Source organism: Papio anubis, chromosome 12 (genome assembly GCF_008728515.1).
Source record: "Papio anubis isolate 15944 chromosome 12, Panubis1.0, whole genome shotgun sequence".
NCBI lineage: Eukaryota > Metazoa > Chordata > Mammalia > Primates > Cercopithecidae > Papio > Papio anubis.
In genome coordinates, this window is record NC_044987.1 from 72,717,266 (window position 1) to 72,742,115 (window position 24,850).

At 44.7% G+C, this 24,850-nt stretch overlaps 1 protein-coding gene across 45 annotated transcripts in view; it reads left to right on the forward strand.

Annotated features, from left to right (window-relative positions):
* Positions 1 to 24,850, forward strand: part of ARNTL (aryl hydrocarbon receptor nuclear translocator like) — a 109,489-nt gene that overhangs the window by 33,020 nt on the left and 51,619 nt on the right. For 33 of the 45 annotated variants that reach the window (XR_002517063.2, XM_021926008.2, XM_021926012.2 and 30 more), the window contains exon 2: positions 40 to 112. The exons of 1 other annotated variant lie outside the window; for it this stretch is intronic. Coding sequence is in view for 11 of the 44 variants with exons in the window: in XM_021926012.2 (XP_021781704.1) it covers positions 40 to 112 (73 nt within the window). In the remaining 33 variants the exon portion in view is untranslated. Of the gene's footprint in view, positions 1 to 39; positions 113 to 16,457; positions 16,513 to 24,850 lie in introns of all 45 variants that reach the window. 11 more of the 45 variants (XM_021926029.2, XM_021926037.2, XM_021926040.2 and 8 more) reach the window with 1 other exon arrangement.

The window sequence follows — 24,850 nt, forward strand, 5'->3', positions numbered from 1 at the left end:
GTGAATTTAAAGCTAAACTTTTATTTCATTGGCTTTTAGGTCGTGCTGGCTAGAGTGTATACGTTTGGACCCACGCTTAACTTTTCCAATGTGGAATCCTGGGCCTTCATTGGTAAGTTTGTTTGATGCCTTCTTACCAAATTATGCTATCGAGGATTGGTATTTGGAATGAAAGGCAAGGTAGTTATCATTGGCAAGTTCTTTGTGGAGGTTACCAGTCCTGGACCTGGAGAAGCCTGTAGGGCAGGCTGAAGGGGTACATAGGAAAAGTGAAATCTCACTGTAGGTTTCTGTGGTAGATGCAGAGAGGGAGGCCACAGGAAGGGAACCAAGGGGTGCGGGGGATGGATGCAGCTGGCCTTATGGAGAGGTGGAGCTTTGGCTCTGGTTTGAAGGGCAAGCTAGATTGAAAAAACTCCAGGGAGGAGTGAAAGAAGATTTTCGGGGCTTGAGAACATAGAGGTGAGGTATAAAAAAAGTGGGCTTAGCAGCAGTCCTATAGGAGCAAAATCTTCATCGAAAGGAGTCATGGGCAAGAACTGTGGTGCAATCTGCTGGCGTCTGACGATTCTAGTCCATCAGCAAACTTTTTCTGTAGAGGACCAGATGCTAAATATTTTTGGCTTTGTAGGCCATGTGGTCTCTGTCACAGCTACTCCACTCTGCTGTGGTAACATGCAAGCAGCCATAGATAATATGGAAATGAATGGGTGTGACGGTATTCCAGTAAAATTTATTTACAGAAGCAGGTGGTGGGCTGGATTTGGCCTGCGGGATGTAGTTTACCGACTCCTTTTCTAGACCCTAAATGCCTGGCTAAGACACATAGACTTTATCCTGATGGCAATGGGAAGCCATTGAAGTTATTTTGGGCAAAGAAGTGAAGTGGCAGAAGTGATGTTTACATTTTAGGAACATCCATCTGATAGCTGGACAAGAGGCATGGGCCCCTTTTGGAAGGCAGCAGCAGTCATCCAGGCATGAGGTGTTGTGGTGAGCAGTAGTGAAAATGGAAGCAAAGGTTCAATGGAGGAGATACTGCAAAGGGAGAACCAATAGTGTTTTCAGTCTCTTAGACTTTAGAGGCAGGAGTCAAAGAGGATGAAAGTTTAGACTTGCTTGTTCACAGTGGTATCGTTGACAGAAATGTAGATGCTGGGGGTGGAGAGGAGTAGCTGATGCTTCTGGTTTTAGATATGTTGAATTCAAGATAACAGTAATCATCCATAAGAAATGTCCAGCAGAGAATTGGAAATGCAGGGCTGAGGCCTAGCCTGAGAAGATTAAGTCTAGAGATGTAGAATGGAAGCCATAGGATTAAACACGGTCTCCCCAAGATGAGCAGTGGGCTGATTATGGGGAACATGCATAACTTTGGGATAGGAAGAAGATGGAAGAGACTCAGAGGCCATGGAGGAGAGTCCCAGGAAGGGAAGAGAATGGGGAGACCAAGGAGAAGGGACCTGAAGGGAGGCTGCTGAATTTGTGACAAGGTCTTTGCAGATGGCCTTGAGGAATGTAATGTCACAGAAGGGGAAGGAAAGAGGAAGCCAGGTTACATGGAATTGGACATAAATGAACGATAAAGAATTGAGATGTTACAAAAATAGACCACTCATAGAAGGTTTAGGTAGTAAAAGAAGGGAGATACATAAGATTTAGATACTTGCTTGTCAGAATAACCTTTGCTTTAGCTTTGAGGCAGGCAAAGCATGCTGTGACCAGTTCTCATTTCCTTCTTTGGAGCCAAGCTGTGTTTGGGAGTTTGTGTGTACTGTAGGCTTGTGATTGTATTCTTATGCTCCCTTTTGAGGTGTGGTGTTCATAACTCTGCCACAACTTGCACCACGGAATCCAGCCCATGTCTGGACCCTTGCCATGAGACAAGATGTGATCTGTTGGGGGAGTAGTTGCAGTTGTATAAATTAGAGGAGAAAATAGAGTGGACCAAAAATTGAAATAAACCTTCTTACTGCAGAGTCTATCCAAATATGGGGACTTGAGGATAATTCCTCCACTCATGATTGAATTACGTATCAATTTGTGCTCTGAGTATTTTGAGTGTACCTTCTTTGGTTTGAATTCTAAGTAGTTTTTGACTTGGTTTGTGTGAATATAGCAGTTAGAGAGCTGGTAATAAAAGCAACAGGTGTAACTGGTTTAGAGCCATGATTTATTGAACACTCATGATGTACTAAGTCCTGTGCTAAGTGCTATTGTGTATCATCCCATTTCATCTTTGCAATGACCTATGTGGGGGAAGTTATTAACAGTATTCTTATTTCAGCCAGAAATAAGTCTTAGTTGAATAACCTATGCAAGGTTACAAGGGATTTGAACCCAGGTCTGTATAATCCCTGGCTTATGCTACTTCCTGCTTTTTCTCGCCTGTGTCTGGAATTTTTCCTCCTACTAATGTAGAAGGACTAGAGATAGATTGAGTCCCTCAGGTTAAATATTCAGAGCCTGTAGTGGGTGTTTCCTCTTCTTAGGAGTCTATTGAAAGGGCAGAAGAAGTGTGGGAAGTCTGGAAGAGACTAAGGCCAAACCTCAAACACTTACTTTAACTGTTTCCCCAGATAAAATTTAGTTGAAGGCAGCAGCTTTGGGCTTGGAAAGAAAATAGCACTAGAAGGCATGAGAGTCAGATTCCAGTCCTAGCATTATGACAATTATAATGTCATTTTTGTTTAAACTCTTGGCATTTCTCTCCAGTTACCTCCAGCTTTGAGCTCCAAAGGCAGGCTCCTATTTTGTCTTGGTTTTCACTGTATCCCCAGCATCGTAGCACAGAATCTGGCATGTAGTATGTTATGTACTCACTAATTATTTATTGCTTCAAATGAACCAAAGGACTTGGTAAAAGGTGCTTGGCCTCTCAGGCACTGCTCTTGGCACCATGGTTGTAGAGGTGAAATAGGACAAGGTCTCTGCTGTCGTGAAGCAGACGTCTACATGTGTGAGATGTAGAATGTGACATCAGCTATGATTATGCTCTGAAATAAAAGACAATGAGACCAGGGTGAAGAGGGAAATGCCTGTCCAAGAAGTGAGACAGTGAGCTTGTTTGGGGGTAAAATCCATAAAATTCCTCTTGGGGTGACTACAGATTTAATTATTTTGCTTGGCTGCCATTGCTAATGCCCAGCTGACTGCTCCCTGCAGTGAGGACTCCCACCCCAGGCCTCGTTTTCTTCAGCTCTGCTGAGTGTGCCTCTCCTGGGTTGGCTCCCGGTTCTCCTCCAGCTGCTCAGATCCCAGCCTCCACAGCCTGCTCTGCTGGTTCTCGGTTCTTTGTCCTTAGCTTCTGGTTTGGCTTGGTCCCTTTCACGTCATCCTTTACGTCCTCCCTGGGTGAGCTCATCCACCACTCACCCCTGTCTCGAAGACACCCGGATCTCCATGTCTGGCCTGAACCTCCTCCCAGTCCACATTCCTAGTGGTCTGCCCTGAGGGCACCTCAACCTGTCTGTCCCCTCCAGAGTGCCACATGCATCTTTCTCCCTGTGCTGCCTGCTTGGTCCACACCCCTCAGTTGCTTCTGCTTCAGTAGTCGTCCTGGCCTTGTCTTTTCCCTCATGTTCCCTTGGTTACCACATCCTGAAGAGCTCATCTTCTAATTTGTTAACTCTGTTCTTCTCTGTCTCTCCACTCCTGTGTTTAGGATTCATCATTTTGTTCTATGACAGCCTCTTAATTGGTCATCCTGTGTTCATGTTTTTCCTCCCTCACTCCACTGCCCACATTCCTATCAACATATTTCTAACACACGTCTGATCAGAGCTCTCTTCTGCTTAAAACTCTCCAAGAGCTCCTCATTGCTTAGAAAGTAAAAGCTAACCCTCTTCGGTGGGCCTGCAGTCTTCTCATCATCTGGCTTTTGGCCACCTGCAACTTTTGCCCCCCCACCCCCACTGCGCTTTGGGTTTTCCTTTTTCCCTAACTCACATTTCTAACTTCAGCCCAGTTACCAACAGCCATCACCTCCTAGTGTCTTTGCAGTGCTGGGCCCTCTCCTGGGAATGGCGTGGTCCCTGTTCACACTTTGGGAACTCAACTCCAGTTTCCCCCAACTCTTCAGGACACCATCCTTCCCTACCCAGCACCTCTCCATGACCTGGAAATGACCTTCCTCCTGGCTCCCAGAACACCCTCATGTCTTTCTCTCTTGCAAAGCACTTATCATAAGGTGTTACTGTTGATTTACTTATCTGTTATGCTCAGCAACCTGAGCTCCTTAAGGGTGGAGACTACACACACACACACACACACACACACGCGCACACGTACACACTCTCTCTCTCTCGCGTGTGCGCGTGCTCTCTCTCTCTCCCGCCGTCTCTCTTTCTGTCTCTCTCTGTTCTAAGTGCCAGCATAGTTTACCTAGCTCAGGAAGTTTTTGTTGAAAGAGTGAGGACTGGTCTGTTTGTGCAGCCAAGCAACAGATTTATAATGTGATAAAATGTACTTGAAATGGGAAGTTCATTGGCCATTGGGTTTATTAGGGCGCTCTTCTTGTCAGCTTTGAGTGCAGGACAGGTTGTGTTGGGCTTGAGTTTGTGACTGCCTGTTGTGTCTCCCAGCATGCTGAGACCTCAGGAATGTCTCTTCTCTGTATTCTTTGCCCCTGACTTTTTATTTTTTTAGCTCTTGTTGTTGATGGACCGCTAATAGCAATTCAAACTGAAAAATAATCCATCAAGGAATTCTCAGGAACGAGGTCCACCCACCTTGGTCCTGGATGAATCCCAAATTTCCTAAATCAGCCAGAATACCTATTCTTGCCAACCACTGTCTGATAGCCTTTTTTCCCGCTTAATCCAGCTGAGAATGCTTTTCTTGAAGGGTGAGTATACTTAGTGGCCCTTCATGAAGGTGCCTGAGGGCCACTTTGTCTTTGTTTTAAACCTTGTAAACTCCCCAGTGAATACTGAGGAGTCTAACAAATAGGAAGAAGCTCTGACCCCAGGGGTCCCAAGTCAGTGTCTGTACTTTGCATGGGAGCTAGCACAATGCACCTAGCCAATAGCACATAAACTCTCATGTTTTCATTCAGGGCCTTAAGCTTGATGCTTGTTGTGTCTTCTTCACTTCCTAACTCTGCCAGAGACCTAAGAAGTTGTGCCAAAAGTGCAGCTTTTATTTGGGGGCTCACAGTAATGTAGGAAAGCTTTTCGGAAGAGAGCCATTCTCAGCCCCGAGGTGTCCTGCAGACCAGGGCCCTCCAGCAGGCTCTTGGAGCTGCTTTCCTTGGCTGGAAATGCTTGTGATGCTGCCTCCCCTTGTAGGGACTTTCCATACGCTGTTCTCTCAGCCTGGAATGCATTTTTCTCCTGGTTTGCCTAGCTTATGCCTGTTCACCCTTTGGAACTCAGCTGATTGACCTGCCTCCTCCTCAGAAGCCCTCCCACCTCACTGATAAGAAGGCTAGGTCTTGTCCTCACCATTCTCATGCCAGCATCTAGCGCTTATGGGCTGCTCACCTCATGTCAGGCACTGTTAGAGTGCTTCATGGGTAACTACTTTGTATTAGGGGCTTGGTAGATGTTGGCTGAGGTAAATGTCATCATTATCCCAAAGACACTGTGTGAGGAAACTGAGGCCTTGACCCATTGAGTAGGTGACAGAGTAGGAGTTTATCCCAGATGCTGGGCTGTGGATTTCTGTTCTGACCCTTTCTTCTCTACACTACCGTTCCCTCTGCTCCAGGTCCTTGCAGTCTGTCCTTTTTCAGCACTTGTCACGGAGGTCATGACCTCTGTTCATGTGGTTATTTGATGAATGAATGTTCGCTCCCTTGCTGGGCGGCCCCTTTGAGCCCCAGGATGGCGGGAGTACGTAGGACTCCAGACAGCTGCTCAGCATGGAGTTCACCGAGAGCTTGTGGGACTGCCCACTTGCCCACAGCCGCTTCTTGCCTTTTGCATCACAGGAGTGTGGGCTAGGACCATAAAAGAGCCAGCCCAGGCCTCCCCCTTTCTGGAGCTCACTGGGTACGTGCATGGGGTTTGGCCCTCACCCTCGCTTCCATGGTTCTGCACCAGAGCCAGCTGTGCTGAGGAAACATCTGTGCCTTGTTAAGGTCTGTTCCTTCTGCCCATTCCCTTTGCCCTTTTCTCTACCTTACAACCCCTTTGCTGCCCTTCTTTAAGGAAAGAGGCTCCCTTTGCCTCTCAGGGCAGAACCAGCTGCCCTTCTCCTGGTCTTCTTGATCTGCACACACTCTGAGGATGACTGCCCATGGCGGGTCATGATGGTCCGTGTGCCCTGGACTTTGGTTTCTGTGGCAGAGCAGTACTTTGTACAGTCAGGGCTCATGGCCCTATAGGAGACTGAGGGAGAGCCCGAGGTCATTACCTTAAGAGAAGCTGCTTCATGGTGCAGTTTGTGTGTGTGTGCATGTATGTGTGGATGTGTGCTTTTTTCATGCATGGCGTTTTTATTTGTGTTATTTATCCCCCTGCTGTATCTCCATCTCTCAGAAGTCTAACATGGGGCTTTGGATAGTGGATATATCATAGCTCTTGGCAAAGTCTTCTCCCCTCCTGATCTGAAGGTACCTCCCTTTTCCCCTACCCGTCACTTTGGTACCTTGGCGTCTTCACAGGGTTGTTATGACTACCAGGACACTCTTCTCAGACCTCATTGAGATTGCAGTGATGTGAAAACTCTACCTAGATTCTAGCCAGCTGGGCAGGGGCCTGGCAGCAGGGGAAGCCCGGTTCCCTAGGGCACCTCACCAGGCCTCCAGGGCTCTCTAGGGCCAGACTGGCTGAGCTTCAACTGACTCATACTGTTTTTGACTGGGAAAAATAAAATGTTTAAATGGCTTCTGATCAAATGGGGAAAGTGGATGTGGGAGGAAGAGAAGGGGGACATTAGCCACACCCTAGGTACATTTGCCAGCAGCAAACTGAGATGGGCTTATAAAGTGCGGCTGGCCTCTAAGACGCCTCCTTCAAGGGGCATTCAGCACACTGGTCTCAGGCTCTGGAAGCCCACCTGCTTCAGAACGTCAGCTCCATGTCTGTCTAGCATTGTGACTTAAGACAAACCCACCAAGCTCCCTTAGCCTCCATTTTCTCATCTGTAAAATGGGATTGTAATCATTAGAATAACCTTTATAAGGTTCTTGTGAGAGTGGAATGAAAACATGCTTAGCACTGTGACTGGCATGTAGAAAGCACCAAATATTTATTATCTGTTATTGTTGTTGTTTGTCAAAGTATTGTTGTTAATAATAACTATAAGACGACTTTGGAGCAGATATAAAGTCTAAAATGCAGGCTGTGATGAAAGGGAGATGCTATATAAGAAAATTGCTTTTTGAATTGCACATTATATCCAGATACTATTATTAGCACAAGTGTATCTATTATTGTTTTGTCTTTGAAAAAAAATGCTGGAGCACAATTTTATGATGTTGAGTCTATGTCCTTTGTTGTTTTGTTTTTTGTTTTGGAAAGAGGTTTATCACATTGGCCTTTATTGGAATCTTGTCTAGTGAATGCATGACTCACATTGGTGACCCTGGGTACCAAATGCCTGGACAGCACCTGGCAAAGAAGAGCCATTATTTCCATGGTCACTATTATTTAAAATGTTTATGGTAAACAATACCTGATAGGAAGTTCTTAGAGGTTTATTGACAGTAAACTGTCAGGAATGCACTGAGTTATTATTTACTCTAGACCTGAGAAATTCTCCCTCTCCAAGTTTTGTGCCTTGTATAGCTAAATAAATATAAAAAATTTCCTTAGAATTTGTTATAAACAGCTACCGTTGTCTTCACAAATATGTTAGAAATATTTTCTTAATAGCAGCTACTTGACCGTTTTGGTTTTTGTCTCCATTCTGTACCATTGCTCTGTCTCTTCCCATCTTTCTGAAAATAAAAGTGAGCCAAATTCACCATTTGAAAAACACATAGATACTTTTAGGCAGAGGTTGAAAACTCTCTACCCCCTGGCTGCATCTGGCTTGCAGATGTGTTTTGTTCAGCACTCATAGTGTTTTAAGATGTTTAAATTAGTGGCCAACATTTAAAAATGGGTGGATTTTGAATCAAAATCCAGATTTCCAACTCTTCGTGAAAAATCGAAGGTCTGGTGGGCCTGGGCCCATCTTCCTTGTGGCAGTGTGGAAGAGTGGTGGTCCCTCTGCTGGGAGCTTGTTTCTCCAGCCTGCCCCGGGCTGGCCCAGCCTCCCTGTACCTTTCCATGGCCTGCTTAGCCCCTGTAGGTAATTGAGTTTGTAGTCTCTGCTTAATATAACTAATACCCCTTAGATACTGTGCATCAATTTAGAATTATTTCCACTAGCAACTGTGACCATAGGTAGGAAGGATATTTTACTTGCTAAGTTGTCTTTCTTATGATAGCTCAAATGGCTATAATAGTATTTTAGGCTCTTTTGGATTTAATAGAATTACCTTCTCTCCTCTCTGTAGGATTTCCTCATTAACAATTTTAAAAAAGTGTTCAGTAAAGCTTATATATCAACATAAAATTTTAAATAATGCAGGGTATAAATTTCAATAGCTACTATTGAAGGGAGGTTGCAAACAAGTGAACTGCTTTAATTCAATAATTTATGGTGTTGTAAATTTGAAAAATAAAAGATACTTAGTTGTTTTTTTTTTTTTTTTTAGAATAAAATAATTAAATAGTTGACCTTTGGCAGAGTCTTTGCTGAAATAGGCAAGGGGTTTGAGCTTCTCAGAACTTGAGACCACTGCCTTCTGGAGTCTTTCCTCAGATGAGTCTGTGCCTCCCGCTAGCTAGTGCACGCTCAGCACTGTGGCCACATGCAGAGGGCAGAGAGAAAACTCAGCTTCCCATGGTGGTCACTGTAGTCAGGGGGCCCTTGCAAATACCAAAATTTTAAAAAATTACTCTTTTCTGAGTTTTTAAAAACTTTTTTGTTTTTGTCATCACAAAAGTAATAAACACTTGGGATAAATTCAGACAACACTGAAGTGCTTTAACCTAAGCAACAAAATCTTCTGTAACCGCCCTCAACCTTTTCCAACCATTCCTCAAACATAAGCACTTTTGAGAGTTTGCTTCTTATACTCCTGGACTTTCGTGTTTGCTTGTTTCTCTCCACCCCTACCCTTTGCCCTCAACCACAACATAGGTACTTTCCCTTTTATTTTCTAAAGATAGACTCTCCCTGTGCATGGTGTTCTTCAACTTCCTTTTTACAGCTGTCAATTATTTTGGTGATTTTTCCAAGTCCATATGTAAAGATAAATGTACTTGTTACTTTTAAAAGTTGTACTCCATGTTATGGTTGTATGTTAAGTAAATTTCATTTTGTATTGGTAAACACTCAGGTTGTTTCCGATCTTTTGCCATTGCAGCCACTGCTGCTGTGGAAATTTTGTGCACACCTGTGAACTTTTGCATGAGGTTTTCTTTGGTATAGACACATAGAAGTAGGACTTTCGGTTTAAATGGTTTACTATTTAAAGTTTGAATCCATATTGCCAAATTACCCTCCAAAAAGGCTGTACCAATTCATGCTCTTCCTAGGAACATCCCATTATGGCTTTGCTAATCTAGTTTTTGCTTAAACATGTATAAGAAAAGTAAATCTTAAAAGCCTCACAAAAAATGCCATCAAAATTACATGTTTATCTTAGAAAAGCATTCAAAATATATGTCTGTAGATTTAATTATATGATTTTTTATATCTTGACTTTGATGATGGTTATCATCCTGCAAGGTGACAAAAAGTTCCCTAAATACTGTACACAATTATTAAATAATTATTAAGGATATCAGTCGCACCAGGTAGCCTTTGGAAGAATTACAGCCAAATCACAGCTTCCTTTTCCACAGCTCTGCCAGATTGGCTTGTCTTTCCCACTGAGGGCTGAGCCATTAATACTGAGGCCGGGTCAGCATTTGCAGGGGCCCTGCCAGGGAGTACCAGGCCTTGGGCCCCAGAGACCTGGGAAGCGGGAGATGGCAAGTGACTGCTGTGAGGCTGAGACAAAGTTTTTGCCTACAACACCCCATGGCTTTTTCGTTTACTGAGCTAGATGAGGAAAGGAAAGGGAAGTGATGTTCCCAGACTTCTGGTGGTCACTTTTGTTCATGGATTTCTCACAGGAGTGCTAACGTTTAGGCTCACGTTCACGAATGTTTGAAACGTTAGCATTTGGGAAGGATCTGCAGATTCTCAGCCAGGGGCCTTAACTGATCACAGGTAGTTGTGAACTCTTGGTCCAGGCTATATTTCAAGACTCCTTCTTAGAAAAAACAGGTCAGGTTACCACGTGCTAACTCCATGTGAAATTTTGAATTCTACCTTCTCTAGCCCTCCTCTCTGGCTCCGAGCTGGTATCTGGCATTTGCAAACAGTTTACCCTTTGTTGACTTCTTAGAACTAGCCTTACTTTTATGAGAGTGAGTAGACTTGATGCCCAGGCCATTTATCCTTTGAGGGTGCCCTCAGCTTCATCAGACCTATGCTGGGCAGTCTGGCGTAGGGGAAAGAGGCACTTGGAGCCAGACAGACCTGGGTTTAAATCCTGACATCATCACATTTACTAACAGTGTGACCCTTTGGCTGATGACCTGACCTCTTTAAGCATCAGTGTCTCCTTCTACAAAGTAGGGACAGTAATTATTTCCCAGGGGCATTTTGAAGTATATATGAATTAATATTTGTCAGGTGCCTCTCAGATGTTCAACACAGAATGAACAGTATAAATATGAGTCCTCTCTCATCTTCCTGCTGTAGAGAGAAAGTTCCTTGGGGATGCTCCAAGCTGGTGGCTACTGGCTGAGGATCCTGGAGTGAGAGGAAGGCTACCATGTAAACCCAGAGATGAATCATACACAATGTGTATTCTCAGGAGCTTAGTATTTGATACGGGAGCCTAACAAGCAAATAGTGTGTTCAGTAATAGGAACTAATTAATAGAGGAAAGATTAACCTTCTAGGTGGGTGGGGTTGAAAAGTAGGTGGGGTATTGAAGGTTCAACAGGAGTCTGACAGAGAAGACAGACTATAAATAATTAATATACAGCTGTATCCACTAGAGATAAAGTTACATTGTTTTTTATGTACATGTTGACTTCTTTTGGACTTGCCAATACACTGATATATTCAAATTCAGCTCCTCTCTTTTTCCCTTTCCTTTTCCCTTCACTCTGCCTCTCCCCCAGCCCTGCCTTGAAATATTCAGCCACTGAAAATTTCTTAAAGAATTTCTTTATACTTTAGTAAGTCATCAGAGGATACTAATTCACCCTACTGAGATTTTACAAGAACTTTGGTGTAGCTGGGGTTTTTTTTGCATTCCTTTTTCTACAGTAAATATAAGTTCTTCTGAGTTGCCCAGCAATGAACAAACTACCAACCATTTGATGTTTACTGCGTGACTGCTGTGTACCAAGCACATGTGCCATTTCACTTAGTCCCCAGAATGTCAGAGCAGCTTTGTGAAATGGGCTGCCCATTCTTTCTTATGGATGAGGAAACTGAGGCTTAGGGAGGTTAATATACTGAATATTATACATGTAGTGAGTAGGAAAGCCACAGTTCACCTCCAGGGTCTTTTTCTCCCTCTTTGCTGCCTTGCTTGGGGTTCACCTTCTAGTAGGTAGACAGCAGACGTTTGTCTGAACATATGAGAGCACTGCCTGCCATGTGCTAGCCAGTTTGATTTGTGCTGCTGGTTTTGTAACCCACATGGGGCAATGACAGCTGCTCAGTTACTTTCCTAACTATTAGTGGGGCCCCAGGGTCACACATCAGTCATAATTGACAAAAAACACAATTTCCCTTTCCTCTCAACTTTTATTTCTAAGGTACTTGTAAGCAGATAGATTAGATTGTTAGCTTTTTAATTTTTTGCTTTATCTCTGCCCTTTAAAGACTATGTGAGAGAATACACAGTGCCCTGAGAGCCTGGCCTGGAAATCAGAAACTTAGATTCCAGCTTCGGTTCTGCTGGTAACTCCTCAGTCGTTATGGGTGAATAACATTCCCTTTCCAGAACTACTAGATTGTGTCCTTGGTGCAGTCTGGGGTTCAGGTGGTCCTAGGGACCCTGCCTACTGCATGAACCCGTATCAACTGTGTGAGGCTGGAAGGAGCTCGGCGTTGGTGTTGGGCAGGCCCAAGTGAGCATCCTGGCTCCTATACTCCCGAGCTCTGTGACCTTGGGCTAATCACCTGACTCCCTGATGCTTGTCCTTGTCTGCAAAGGAAGGCTAAGAGGACCTGCTTCCCAGGATCACTGTCCAGATTGAATGAGAAGGAATGTCGGCTTCCTTCCCTCTGTCTCCAACTCCTGAGTGCACTGGTTTTGGACTAACTGGGTGTTTCAGCAGTTGAAACCAAAACACCTTCATGAGGTACAGCGTTCATTATACCTCGCAACACCCTGAGATACTCAACATTTAGATTTCTTGAAGCTCTTTTTTGTTAAGAAACTCCTCAAAGGAAGATACTCTTCTGCCCCATTGAGCTTTATTAGTGCTTCAATGACAGCACCTTATTTTTTCACTTTTTCCCCCCCTGCAGACAGAAGCTGCAGTGTGAATCAGTTTGCATTTATATAATTTATTTTGCATTTCTTTTCAGAGAGGAAAACTCCATTCATTTAGCAAATGTCCATCGTGCCCAGGCCTTATGTTAGGTGAAGGGATTCAGAGAGAAATAGAGTCACTGACCTCAAGAAGCACACAGGGAGGAAAGGTATAAATACATAAAGTGACACATGGGTTTGTCCTGTCACCAATGTATGCAGTAGGTGCTGTGGGAGAAGAGAGGATGACACTGGTTCTCTCTTGGAGGACCTCATAGAGAAGAGGTGACTTGTGAGCAAGTCTTTTTTATTTTTTGGAGAGAGGGTCTTGCTCTGTCACCCAGGCTGGAGTGCAGTGGCGCTATCCTAGCTCACTGCAACTTTGAAATCTTGGGCTTCAAGGGATCCTCCTGCTTCAGCCTCCCAAGTAGCTGGAACTACATGCATGTGCCACTTGCCTGATTTTTTTTTTCTTTTTTTTTTTTTTTTGTAATTTTTTGTAGAGACAGGGTCTAGCTATGTTGCCTAGGCTAATCTTGAACTCCTGGCCTCAAACGATCCTCCCACCTTGTCCTCCTAAAGTGCTGGGATTATAGGCATGAGCCACTGCACCGAGCCGTTGTGAGCAAGTCTTAAAAGATGGGTAGGAAGGAGTCTATCAGCTGTAGAAGTAGGAAGGGCCCAGGCGGAAGGAGCACAGTTCAGAGGCTGGAGCCTTGGTAGGAGGTGACACACTAGGTGCATGTCTGGAGCTGGAGCCAAGAGGTGGAGGACCTGAGTGGCTTCATCTTGGCAGTCACCCATATATTGGCAAGTCCCAAATCTTTGTTACCAGCCCAGATTGTCTTCCCGAGCCCCCAACTCCTATACCCACTGCCCATTCAGCAGCTGACTGCATGTTGAAGTGTAGTGGTCTTCCCAGACGCAACATAACTAAACAGAAGTCTTGATTTGTTCTTAAAAAAACAAACACAAAACTAACCTTGTTCCTCCTCAGTCTTCCCCATGTTATGAGGTCCCATCATTTTCACCTGGCTCCCCAGGCCTAAAATGTGGGCATCATCTTTGATTCTGCTTCCTCCTATGTCCTTCACATCATCTGTTTGCAATTCTTTTTTTGTTTGTTTTACTGGTTTTAAAAATTACTTATTTATTTATTTGAGACCGAGTCTTGCTCTGTCATCCAGTCTGGAGTGCAATGGTATGATCTCGGCTCACTGCAACCTCCGCCTCCCGGGTTCAAGCAGTTCTTGTGCCTCAGCCTCCCAAGTAGCTGGGATTATAGTTGTGCGCTACCACTCCTGGCTAATTTTTGTATTTTTAGTAGAGATGGGGTATCACCATGTTGGCCAGGTTGGTCTCGAATTCCTGACCTCAAGTGATCCACCTGCCTCGGCCTCCCAAAGTGCTGGGATTACAGGCATGAGCCACCGCACCCGGCCAATTTATTTATTTTTAATTAACACATAATAATCGTACATATTTATGGGGTACATAGTGATGTTTCCATACATATAATCTATAATAACCAGATTAGGATAATTAATGTATCTGTCATCTCAGACATTGCAGTTCTTGACAGCTGTTACTGTATGTCCTGGAAGCCACCACTGCTCCTTATTATTATTATTATTAGTTTCTTTGTCAACCAAACAGACAAGACCGCTGCTCTCTACCCTCGTTCAAATCTCCACTGTCTCTCAGCATGTCTCTGTCAGTTTTCTACGTAGGCAAAGAGATCTTTTAAAAAGCAAATATGTGTCATTTCCCTGCTCTAAACTCTCCAGTGGCTTTCTGGCATCTTTGGAATGGAATCTAAACATCTCGCTGTGGCCTGCCAGCCCCTCCTGCTCATCTTCTCTGGTCTCATCACTTGGCACTCTCTGCTCACTCCATTCCAGCCGCTGCATCTTTCTTACTGTTCCCCTTGTTGCTTCATGGGCTTTGCACTTGCTGTCCTCAGCCTGGGCTGCTCTTCCCCAGACACCACCTGGCTCACCTTCACTCCATGCTGGCCTCTGTTCAAGTGTTCTCCCACCTGTCTGAAAAAGCACCATTCTGCCCCCTCTCCCCGCTACTTCAACCATTCTGTCCTACCTTGCTTTGGTTTCCTTCATTAGCACTCATCACTCCCTGACTTTATATGATATGTTTGTTTGTCTTCTTGTTTATGGTTTGTCTTACCCCACGAGAATATAAATCCATGAAGATGGGACCTGGTATTATCTATTGCATTCAGCACCCTAGGGCCTAAAACAGAGCCTGGCACACAGTGGGTGAACCTGAAACATGAGGTGGGTGGATGGACAAATGACTGAATTAATGCATGCCTGCTTGCAAGTGAAGACTTTGGAGTTTATTTCATAGGCAGTGCAAATCTAGTAGACATCTTTCAGGAGGTGAGTGACGTGGTCAGCACTTTTATTTTAGAAAGCCAGCTGGTGGCAGTGTGGGGGCTGGACTGTAGGAGGGAGGCAGCAGAATTACTTTAGCGGTTGTTAAAATTGTCCAGGAAATTGATGCTGAGTGTTGTGCTAGAGCTGTGAGGATGGAGAAGAGGGGACAGATGACAGGACCTGAAGATGACAGGACCTGAGTGTCTTTGATTTCTATTGGGATAACTTGGTATAGTGATTCCTTTATAAGAAAAGCAGGAGGGGACGATCTGGTCCAGGGAGAGACTGTTGACACTCCGTGGTGTTTTTCTCACCAAGCAAACCTAAGCCCTGGGATGCATGTTCTCTGCAGTGGCGTTGGCTTTCTGGGGAGTGACTCTGCTGCTCCGCAGCCTCCCCTGTTCCATTTTTTAATAAGAGAATAGTCAAGATGGTGGTGTCAGTGAGTGGGAGTCTTCTTCCCGCAGATGGATCCATTGATCTTTGCATACTCCAAGCCACACTAAATCATTGGTTTTTTTCTCTCAGTGGGTACATTTCACCATATTTGATTCTGCTCTGACAAATGCTGCTTTTTTTCTTTTTCTTTTTTTTTTTAAAGAACACCTAGACTGTGCTCAAGTTCCAGGTGGGGTTTACAGATAAATGGGGCTCCAGCATCTCCCTTCTTACAAACACACACAGGAGCCTTTGCCGTCCTTGGGTCTCAGGGAGGCAGACCGGCAGCAGGCACACATTCCTGGCCCAGGTGTAGCCACGCTGTCTGGTGCTGCCTTTTGAGACCCTTTTTGTGTGTGTGTGGGGGGCTTGAATGATTCCTTCTTTCAAAAATTCAACCCTCTCCAAGTTTTGATGAAAAGCCTTTCATCTCTAAGTAAGCACATTATTTCCCATCTTGATGAGGTGTGTCCCCTCTGTGTCCCTGAGAGTGTGTCATTCCAGCCTTCTAAATTTTATTGTATTTTTTTAGTTTTTATTTTTTCAGACTAGTCAAGTGCAGTAGTGAGAAGCGGGGAAAGAGTAGAACAAGGGGCCGGGTGTGGTGGCTCACGTCTATAATCCCAGCACTATGGGAGGCCGAGGTGGGCGGATCACGAGGTGAAGAGATTGATACCATCCTGGCCAACATGGTGAAACCTCGTGTCTACTAAAAATACAAAAATTAGCTGGTCATCGTGGCACATGCCTGTAGTCCCAGCTACTCGGGAGGCTGAGGCAGGAGAATTGCTTGAACCCAGGAGGCGGAGGTTGCAGTTGAGCCGAGATCATGCCACCTCACTCCAGCCTGGCAACAGAGTGAGACTCTGTCTAAAAAAAAAAAAAAAGAGTAGAACAAGGAGTTTGAACTATCAATGGAGATAACTCACTACCTTTGGACCAGCCTTATCCCAGTCCTTTAAGCCTGGTCCAGAATTCCTAATCCTGCTTGTCAAGCCCTTCAAAGTGAAAAGTGAAGTGCCGTACCATCTGTATAGCTGGATGCTTACCTCCCACCTCTCCTCTCCCTTCCAAAGGTTCCGATGTCATAGGAATCTACACTAGACGGCTTCCTGTGTGCCAGGCACCGTGGTAAGCACTTCCCATGCATTCTCTCTAATCCTTACTACTTTGGGGATGTAAGCATTATAATCTTCTTTTACAGATGAGGAAGCTGAAGCTTGCCACTGCTTAGTAGTTAAGAGTATGGGCTTACAGCCAAATAGACCCTGGATTGATTCTCAACTAGCTGGGGACCTTGGGCATGCTACTTAATTTTTTTAACCTTTTTGCGCATTTAGAAGATAAAGATAATATGTAGATAGATAATATAGATTATATAGGCATTTTATATATATATCTTCTATATTATGAAGATAATACGGAGTTGTGATAAAAAATTAAATGAAATGACCAGACATAGTGGCTCACTCTTGTAATCCCAGCACTTTGAGAGGCTGAGGTGGGAGGTCACTTGAGGCCACGAATTCAAGGCCAGCCTGGGCAACATAGCGAGACCCCTTCTCTTTTATGAAAAAAAAAAAAAAACTAAGAAAAATAAAATTAAATGAAATAACATGTAATTTCCTAAGTACATAAGTATGTGCTATGTGCCAGACATTGTGCTGTCAGCAAATAAAAGCTCATCGCAGATGCTGTTATCATTATCATCATCATCATCCCAAAGTCACAGACTGAGTCTGTATGTGAGGTCCTGCCTGGCTCCAAAGATTGTTTTTTTCTCCTGTTGCTCCCAAGTTCACCTGTCCCAAACTTTCTGGCCCCTAAGTTTACTTCCTTGTGCTTTTCTCATTGTGCCATTTGTCCTTGTCTGGGCAGTGGGCTCAAGCTAAGGCGCAGCAGTTTTCCAGTCCCTTTGAGCTACTGACCTCTTTTATGTCATTGACTGAACAGTTTCCGGTGGCTGGATCGTCTGTGTAAGAACTTGGACAATTTTTTCTGATTGTTACCATCATCGTGTTTACTGTGAAAGGGCTTCCTGTCTAGTTGTTTGTGTCAGCAGCATTGTCTAAATGAAACAGGAGTTGCAACAGAAGGGGTAGTCCTAGTCTTTTGGGGTCACAGATCACTTTGTGAGTCTGAAGAAATTTATAGACCCTCTCAAAAAAAAAAAAAAAAAAAATGCACAAGACAAATACAAGCCCAGCATTTTTCATGAGACATTTTTCCTGAAGTCCACCCAGAGATCCCAGTTAACAGTTTCTGATCTGGAAGGCTATGTGCTCGTTTGTCACTGTGCTGCTCCTCATTCACAGCCATGGAGGGTGTAATGTTTCTGCAGGATGTTTGTATTTAAGGGTTGTTGGGCAACTTGGCAACGCTATACCTGTTTCATTGATACTATGTGCTGTTTGCATTTATTTCCCATATTTGAGATATGTATTCACACATGAGAACTGGCCTGGCCATTTTGATGAGATGTACCTGCTGATTTGCACATAAACTCAAGCCATTGCCTGCATCTAGAGGATAGACTGCAGAGGCTTTCTTGGCCCAAAACATCAGACTAGTAGGAATTTTATTGTGAGTTATAGACTGAAAAAGGGGATAAACTTAGCTTCAGCAGGGTTTAATCTTCTCAATTCAGGTAAATGTAAATCTCTACTTTTCATTTTAAACATTTTTGAAATTTCAGTCTTTAAAAAATGCTTTTTTTTTTTCCCTTTCAAGTTTCGAGGTATGGGTTTGGGAGAAGGCAGATTACAAACACTTTAACTCCTCGACCTCAGACTTGCTTATGAGCCTCTCTTTGGAACATTTCCAGTGAACCGTGGAGCCAGCAGCCGTAGGCATGATGATCGCTGGTGCCGATGGCCCCTCCACTCCCTGCCTGGCTTTTGAGGCCCTACAGAAAGAAAGGAATCAAATCCTTTCATAAGGAAGGCCCCAGAATCCTTTCTCCTGCTGTAGCTGTGCTGCCAGTGTCCTCTGTAGATGGAAATGGAACTTGGATTTTGGGTGCCAGAACTGAATTCATCACAGATAAGATTAGTTGATATAAAGCTCTTTCTGATGAGCAGTTTTTCCTTCAGAGTTTTTCATTTTTGCTGTTTCTAAATTATACAAAGTAATAGACACTCGTTACAAAGGGAGGATCATAACACTCCATACCTGGTTTTGAATTCCACCTCTATCACTTATTAGATGCAGCCCTGGGCAAAATACGCACCCTCTCTGAGCCTTGATTTTCTCATTGAATGGGAGATCTAATTGTTTTACCTCATAATATTACTGTAGGGATTGAGGGAGATTGGTATAAATATGCTTTTCTGAGAGTCTGGTGTGTATTTGTTTTTTTTCAGTGAATTATTTGTTGAGTACCTACTAAGAACCAGTCACTGTTCTAGTTGATCTGGAACCAGTCGAGCAAAACAGAGAGTGTCTCCGCTCTCATGATGCTCACGTTCTAATCAGAGGAGGCGCAAGAACACAAGATCACTTCAGTTATTAAGAAATTAGAACCCAGGGGTAGCATGAGAGTCATAGGAAGGACCCCTTTGCATCGGATGGCCAGCAGAACCCTCCCTGAAGAGCTCAATGCTTTGTGACCACCCAGGTCCCAAGTTTTCTAGGACTCCTACTTTTAAACACACTGCCCCTCCAAGTGTATAGGTCTCACTTTTGAGTTTGGAAAATCTGACCACATATTCTCTTGTTCATTAATGGGCTTCCCATTTAGAGAGTGAGTTCCTGGGGCAGGAGCCATGTCACAGGACCTTTTGAAGGTCTCTGGGCCAATGTGGACGACACTTCTCTTGAACACTCACCCAGTTGGGCTGACGTGAAAGCCTCATAGTGGGAGGTGGGGGGTGATTAGTTTCCAGCCAGAGCCCATTTTGCTCCACTGCTGCTTTGAACATTCTGGTTTCTAAGGTGCTGGAAGTAATTTCTCTCAGTGAGAGTGTGGCACACTGTCATCTTCTGATTCTCTGCATGCAGTTCTTCAATGGCTTGTTGAGGCTGCGTGGAAGCACAGAGGCCGGGGCAGTTCCAGCTCACACACTGGCATTTGAACTGCAGAGCAGTAAGCCCTACACCTGACATAACTGCATTGCCTTCTTGGGGTACGGTACAGATTTTTAAATGACCATTTCAGCCCGCTGGGCTGGGCAATGGTGACCCAAACTGATGACTCAGGAAGCCACTAAGCAGAAAGGCAGGCTGCATCTACTCACCTGTCATGTCCATAGTTGACCTACTTTTGTTTGACCTTGATTTGCTCAGTGCAGTTAAAGATGCTGTTGTGAGTGTCCTTCTGCTACCTGATTTAAATAAAGCCCAACATGTGACAGCTCAGGGTCTTAAATGCACACACTACTTAGGCAGATGGACAGATGGGTGAGTGGTTAGCCTTTCACTTACCTCTGAATTGTAATTCTATCACAAGGAAAGGGCTTAATTTCAGGAACACGGAGTAATTATTTGAGACTAGATACAATGCCAAAGCAGCAGGCCTTGATTCCTTGCTACAGGGCAGCTTAATCAGGAAATGGCCTAGATGGCCGCCTTTCAAGTAGGTCCTTGCAGTAGCTTGGCAACAGGCACAGGGTCATAATTGGAAGAATTTGGCTCTGAGTGTCTGTGGGTGTTTACAGTGCACTATAGGGCAGGGCTTCTCTTATTTATAGAATATTTTGAGCAACAAGCAGCAGAAGGCTGAAAAGCCACTAAAATCTCGATTTATTTTTAACAAATTCCATTTTTCTCCTCATCCCAGAAGGAGAACTGAGTTATTAAAAAACAGTTAAAAAATACATCATTGCAGAGCATGCCATATCTAATTATGGGGTTGCCAGCATCGGCCTGCAGCCACATTTTAAGGGCTTCGTAAATCAACCATCCATTCAATCTGTGAACTTATATGACTCCTGTTCTCCATTTAGATGTAGAGCGAAATTATTGGCAAGTGGGTGCCGATCAGAAAAAGTTCTTCCTGCCTAATTTAGGAGATGGGAGGGATAAATATAGAATAGTATACTTATGTTCTCAAAAGGAGATAAAATCATTCTTCATTGTCCATTATACTTAGCTGCACAAACATCCATCCCATTGCACTAAATATCCACTTTAGGGTTTTCACACATTGCAATGGCAGTTCTGTGCTACTCAAAGGCGCAGTATTGTGATATCTTGCTGAGCCTAACCCTGAGTGATTGTTGCTCACATAGTCATGAAGAGACATAAACCCAGTGCTTTTTTGCCTTTGTTGTCATAATCTACTAGAGCTACAAGATGGGCCTTCAGAGAGACACTAGTTTTAAGTATGTCTCATTGTAGGTGGGGAAGCGGAGGCCTAGGCAAGGGAGTGACTTGCCTAGGGTCCCATTAAGAGTCATGGCAGAGGTGGGCTGGGGTGGCAGTCTCTGTGCTTCTCTTGGCAATGCCCTGCTCTGCTCGCTGGAGCTACTGTATTAAACAGATCTTATTTCTACCCTTCGGGGGTTCACAGTCTTAGAAGACACAGACACGAAGATGGCCAAACAATCACCCCATGCATAAGCAGACCAAGTTATGTGTGTATAACAGATCGTTGAGTGGCGGAGAAAATGAGAGTGGGGAATTTTGGAATCTATTTGGATAGCAAAGCAAAGGTGACATCAGTTGCTTTCTGACCCACTTGGGAAAAGCTTGTAGATGCTATAAAGTTTTCTAATGGAAAAAGGTGCAGTACGTTTGCCACGTGTTAGTGGGAAGGTAAGCATGATGCAATGGTGGGTGGCAGGAGGCAGTGAAGGTAAGTATTGCAACTTTGGAGGAGCCCTGGGAATGGACTGTTGAGGTGATTTCATAGGAATACCAAAGGGAGCATAGGACTGGGAGCATAGGACTGGGCCACAGGCCAGAGACAGGCAACCCCGAGTTCCCTGGAGTGCTCTGCCCTTTTCTGGGAAAGCAAGTGGGTGGCATGAGTGCTGTGTTCCCAATGCTCTGGCCCCACCCCTGATAGGAGAATAATAACTGGTCATGGTGGGTTTGAGTTTTTTCTGACCCTCTGTATCTTTGAGTAGCGTTCTGGTAGCTAATATCAATGGACTGGTGCCGGCCTGTGTGGTGAACCTGTATCTTTCTTGCCCTGGTCTACATGTCAGGCACAGTGCCTGAGCCAGAGTGGGCTTTGGGGAGTTTCTTCTCTTTCTGAGGCTGGGAGGGGCAGAGGGACGAAGGGAAACCTTTGCTAGGGAGGGCAAACTGTGAAAGCCTCTGGAGAAGTCAGCTGTTGGGATGCCAAAGGCCAGGGCTTTTAGAGGATGTGAAGAGGCCAGGCGGGGTTGGTCTGGGCCTAAACTAAGGCTGTAGTGGCCAGCATGGAGAGGAACAAGTGAGGGGGAATGATTATGGGTGAGGAAGATATACTAGGGTTTGGCTACAGACAGACAACCAACCAGAGAGTAAAAGACAGTGACAAGCTGGGACATGAACCACCTACTACAGAGAAGGTCAGAGGTGGGGAGGGAGGAATTGGGGCTGTGGGCAGATCCAGCAGCTGGGATCCAAAGTTGGAGCCCTTGGGTTATTGAATCCATTCTTTCTGAGAAGAGATGGTTCATCTTCCTGCCTACGGAGTTCCTAGCCGGACTGGACAGTGGTTCTCAAACATGGTGCCAGGTGTTGCCAGATAGGAAACAATTAGTGTGTCCACAGAATGTCCCCAAGGTCACCTACACATATTTGTTTTTCCTAATCTTTTGATACCTACAGCCACTTACCCGCTTTTGAGTTCTCAGAGTTGAGAATATATAAATTAGCAGTAACAATTACACAGGAAATAGTTGGAAAATGGCTGATGAACTTTAGTTTGGAAATTTCATTTTTTTCTTGGATCTGGATTATAATTTCAATACAAGCTAGCAATTTTTCTTGTTGATAAAACAGTTTCTAGTTTTAAAATTGTTTCTGTAGTTAATAAAGGTAACACTATTTCATGATGTAGGCGGCCCCAGCTCTGAATGAATTTTCACAAAGCAGATTCCCCTCTTTCTCTCTATTACTTCTTGCTCTTGGACATTTCACTATGTTCCAGCAACTTTTCCTGTGTGTGACTCGGCCAGGAGACTGACTTGGGTAAGATCCAGGTCAAGAGGTTGTGTGGGTGGGTTGGAGGCAAGGAGGTGCTGAAGAACACTAAAACCTTTGCCTGAGAGGAGACTGAGAAGTAGCCTGTGAACTGGAATGACCCCAGGCTTCCTGTCACGGTCACAGCCCATGGAGTTGGCAGACTTGATCACTCTATATTGTGTGCCCCCAGATAATAATGGCATTAGTCATCGATACTGTCTTTTTTTTTTTTTTTATTTGAGAGAGAGAGTCTCAGTCTGTCGCCCAGGCTGGAGTGCAGTGGTGTGATCTCAGCTCATTGCAACCTCCGCCTGCTGGGTTCAAGTGATTCTCCTCCCTCAGTCTCCTGAGTATCTGGGATTACAGGCACATGTCACCACACCCAGCTAATTTTTGGATTTTTAGTAGAGATGGGTTTTCACCATGTTGGCTAGGCTGGTCTCGAATTCCTGACCTCAGGTGATCCGCTTGCCTTGGCCTCCCAAAGTGCTTGAATACAGGCGTGAGCCACCGCGCCCAGCCAATACTCTTTAAATCGTCCAAAGTAAGAAAATGTTAATAGCTCTTCACAGCCCTGTCATTTTACACATTCCCTGAATTATTGTCTGGTACCAGGAGGTGTTCTAGAAACACTTTTGGTTCTTTGAGCCATTACCTGTCATTCCTGTCCCCACTGCCACCACCAGATGTGGTTCTGAGAGTATTAAGTAAAAGTTTTGAAGGTTGTGTAAAGACTGGTGCAAAGTCCATCCTCCTTCCTTCAGGCTGATCAGCCACACCCTGGCTATCAACATTTATTTACTTATTTTCAAAGTGACAGAATGGTCCAGTGGGCAGGGGCCTAAGGGGTCACTTCCTCTAGCCACCCACCAGTGCAGGAGGATCCCATCTGTGCAGTGGCTGCCTGTGACAGGCAGTCCGCTAGCCCCACTCGGACATCTCCACACCAGACATCCTGCTCCTGCTTTATGGACATCTTTGGCTCTTAAAAATCCTCCTTTATTCTGACCCCAGATCTGCCTTTTGGCAGTGTTTCCTTAGTGACCTAGTTCTGCTGTTTGTAGCAACACCGAACAAAGGTCTGTAGGCATGGCACAATTTCACTTTAGAAGTTTCAAGGTAGTGCTCATGGACCCACGTCCTTTCCCTCTCCACCCGCTCTGTCTCCCTCCACGAGGTTTATGTTCTCCAGTGCCTTCAGCCATTCTTTCTATGGCATGGCAGTCAGTATTAATCCCAGTAAAGGTGACATGTATCCAGAGAGTGCTTGCCATGGGCCAGGCACTGTTCTAAGCTCCGTACATGAATTGTCTTATTTATGACTCAAAATCACCGTGTGAGGTAAGCCCTCTCATCATCCTCGTTTTACCAATGAGGCAACTAAGGAACAAGGGCTCACATCTTGTCCAGAGCCACACAATCAAGCAGCAGAGCAGAGATTTGGGGCTGGGCATTGTGACTCCAGAGCCCATGCTCTTAGTTGTGGTGCCAGAATATCTTACAGCCTTTCCTGCATAATGCTAAAAATAAGCCTATGGTGCACTGGACTTGGGCTGGTCCTGCTTTAACTTATTTTGCAAGAAATCATTTGACAGGAGCCTTAGTTGAACCATTTCCTACGAAACCTTCAGAATTTGTTTTGACAGAACAGACTGCAGGGCAGAGGCATCTGCCCTGTCCCCAACAAATGGGTTCATCCTGTAGCTCTGCCAGGCCCTACAGGGTTCATGAAATGGTGACTTTAGATCGAGGTGACAAATACAGGGCTCTTGATGTTTTTCTTTTCCTGAACATGGTGCCTGAGCAATAGGTTTCTTGTTTAAAGTGCTTAGTCATGGTTTTATGGCCAGAAAGTAGGAGAGAGGTACCTAAGAATTGTAAAACTGGGTCACCTCTTCAAGTGCCTAATCCAATATTCAGTCTCAGAGAACAACTCCAGCAGTTATGGGGGTGGAAGGATGTGATGACCACCTACCCTCCAAAACTGGGATGTAGGTGCCAAATACACATTCTCCTGAAATGATCCCTGGTGCCTCTAGCCAGGCTCTTCCAGGAGTCTAGAGAAAGATGGCCCATGACTTCATCCAGAGTCTTTGCTTCCCGTGCTCTGGGATGCCTGGGCTTTTCTGGCCAGAGCCATATACTGACAGGACCAGAAGGGCTGAGATGCTGGGATTGAACCATCTTTCTCTTTGTGAGTTGCTTTTCAGATAGCACGCATTCCCGTCACTATTTTCCAGAGACTTAAGCAGCAAAGTGAGGGACCCTGGGGCGTCGACTCAGAGACCTGGAGGGGAGCAGCTTGAAGCAATGTAAAAAGCACTGGGTAAAATCTGGTTCTGCCAAAAATAGG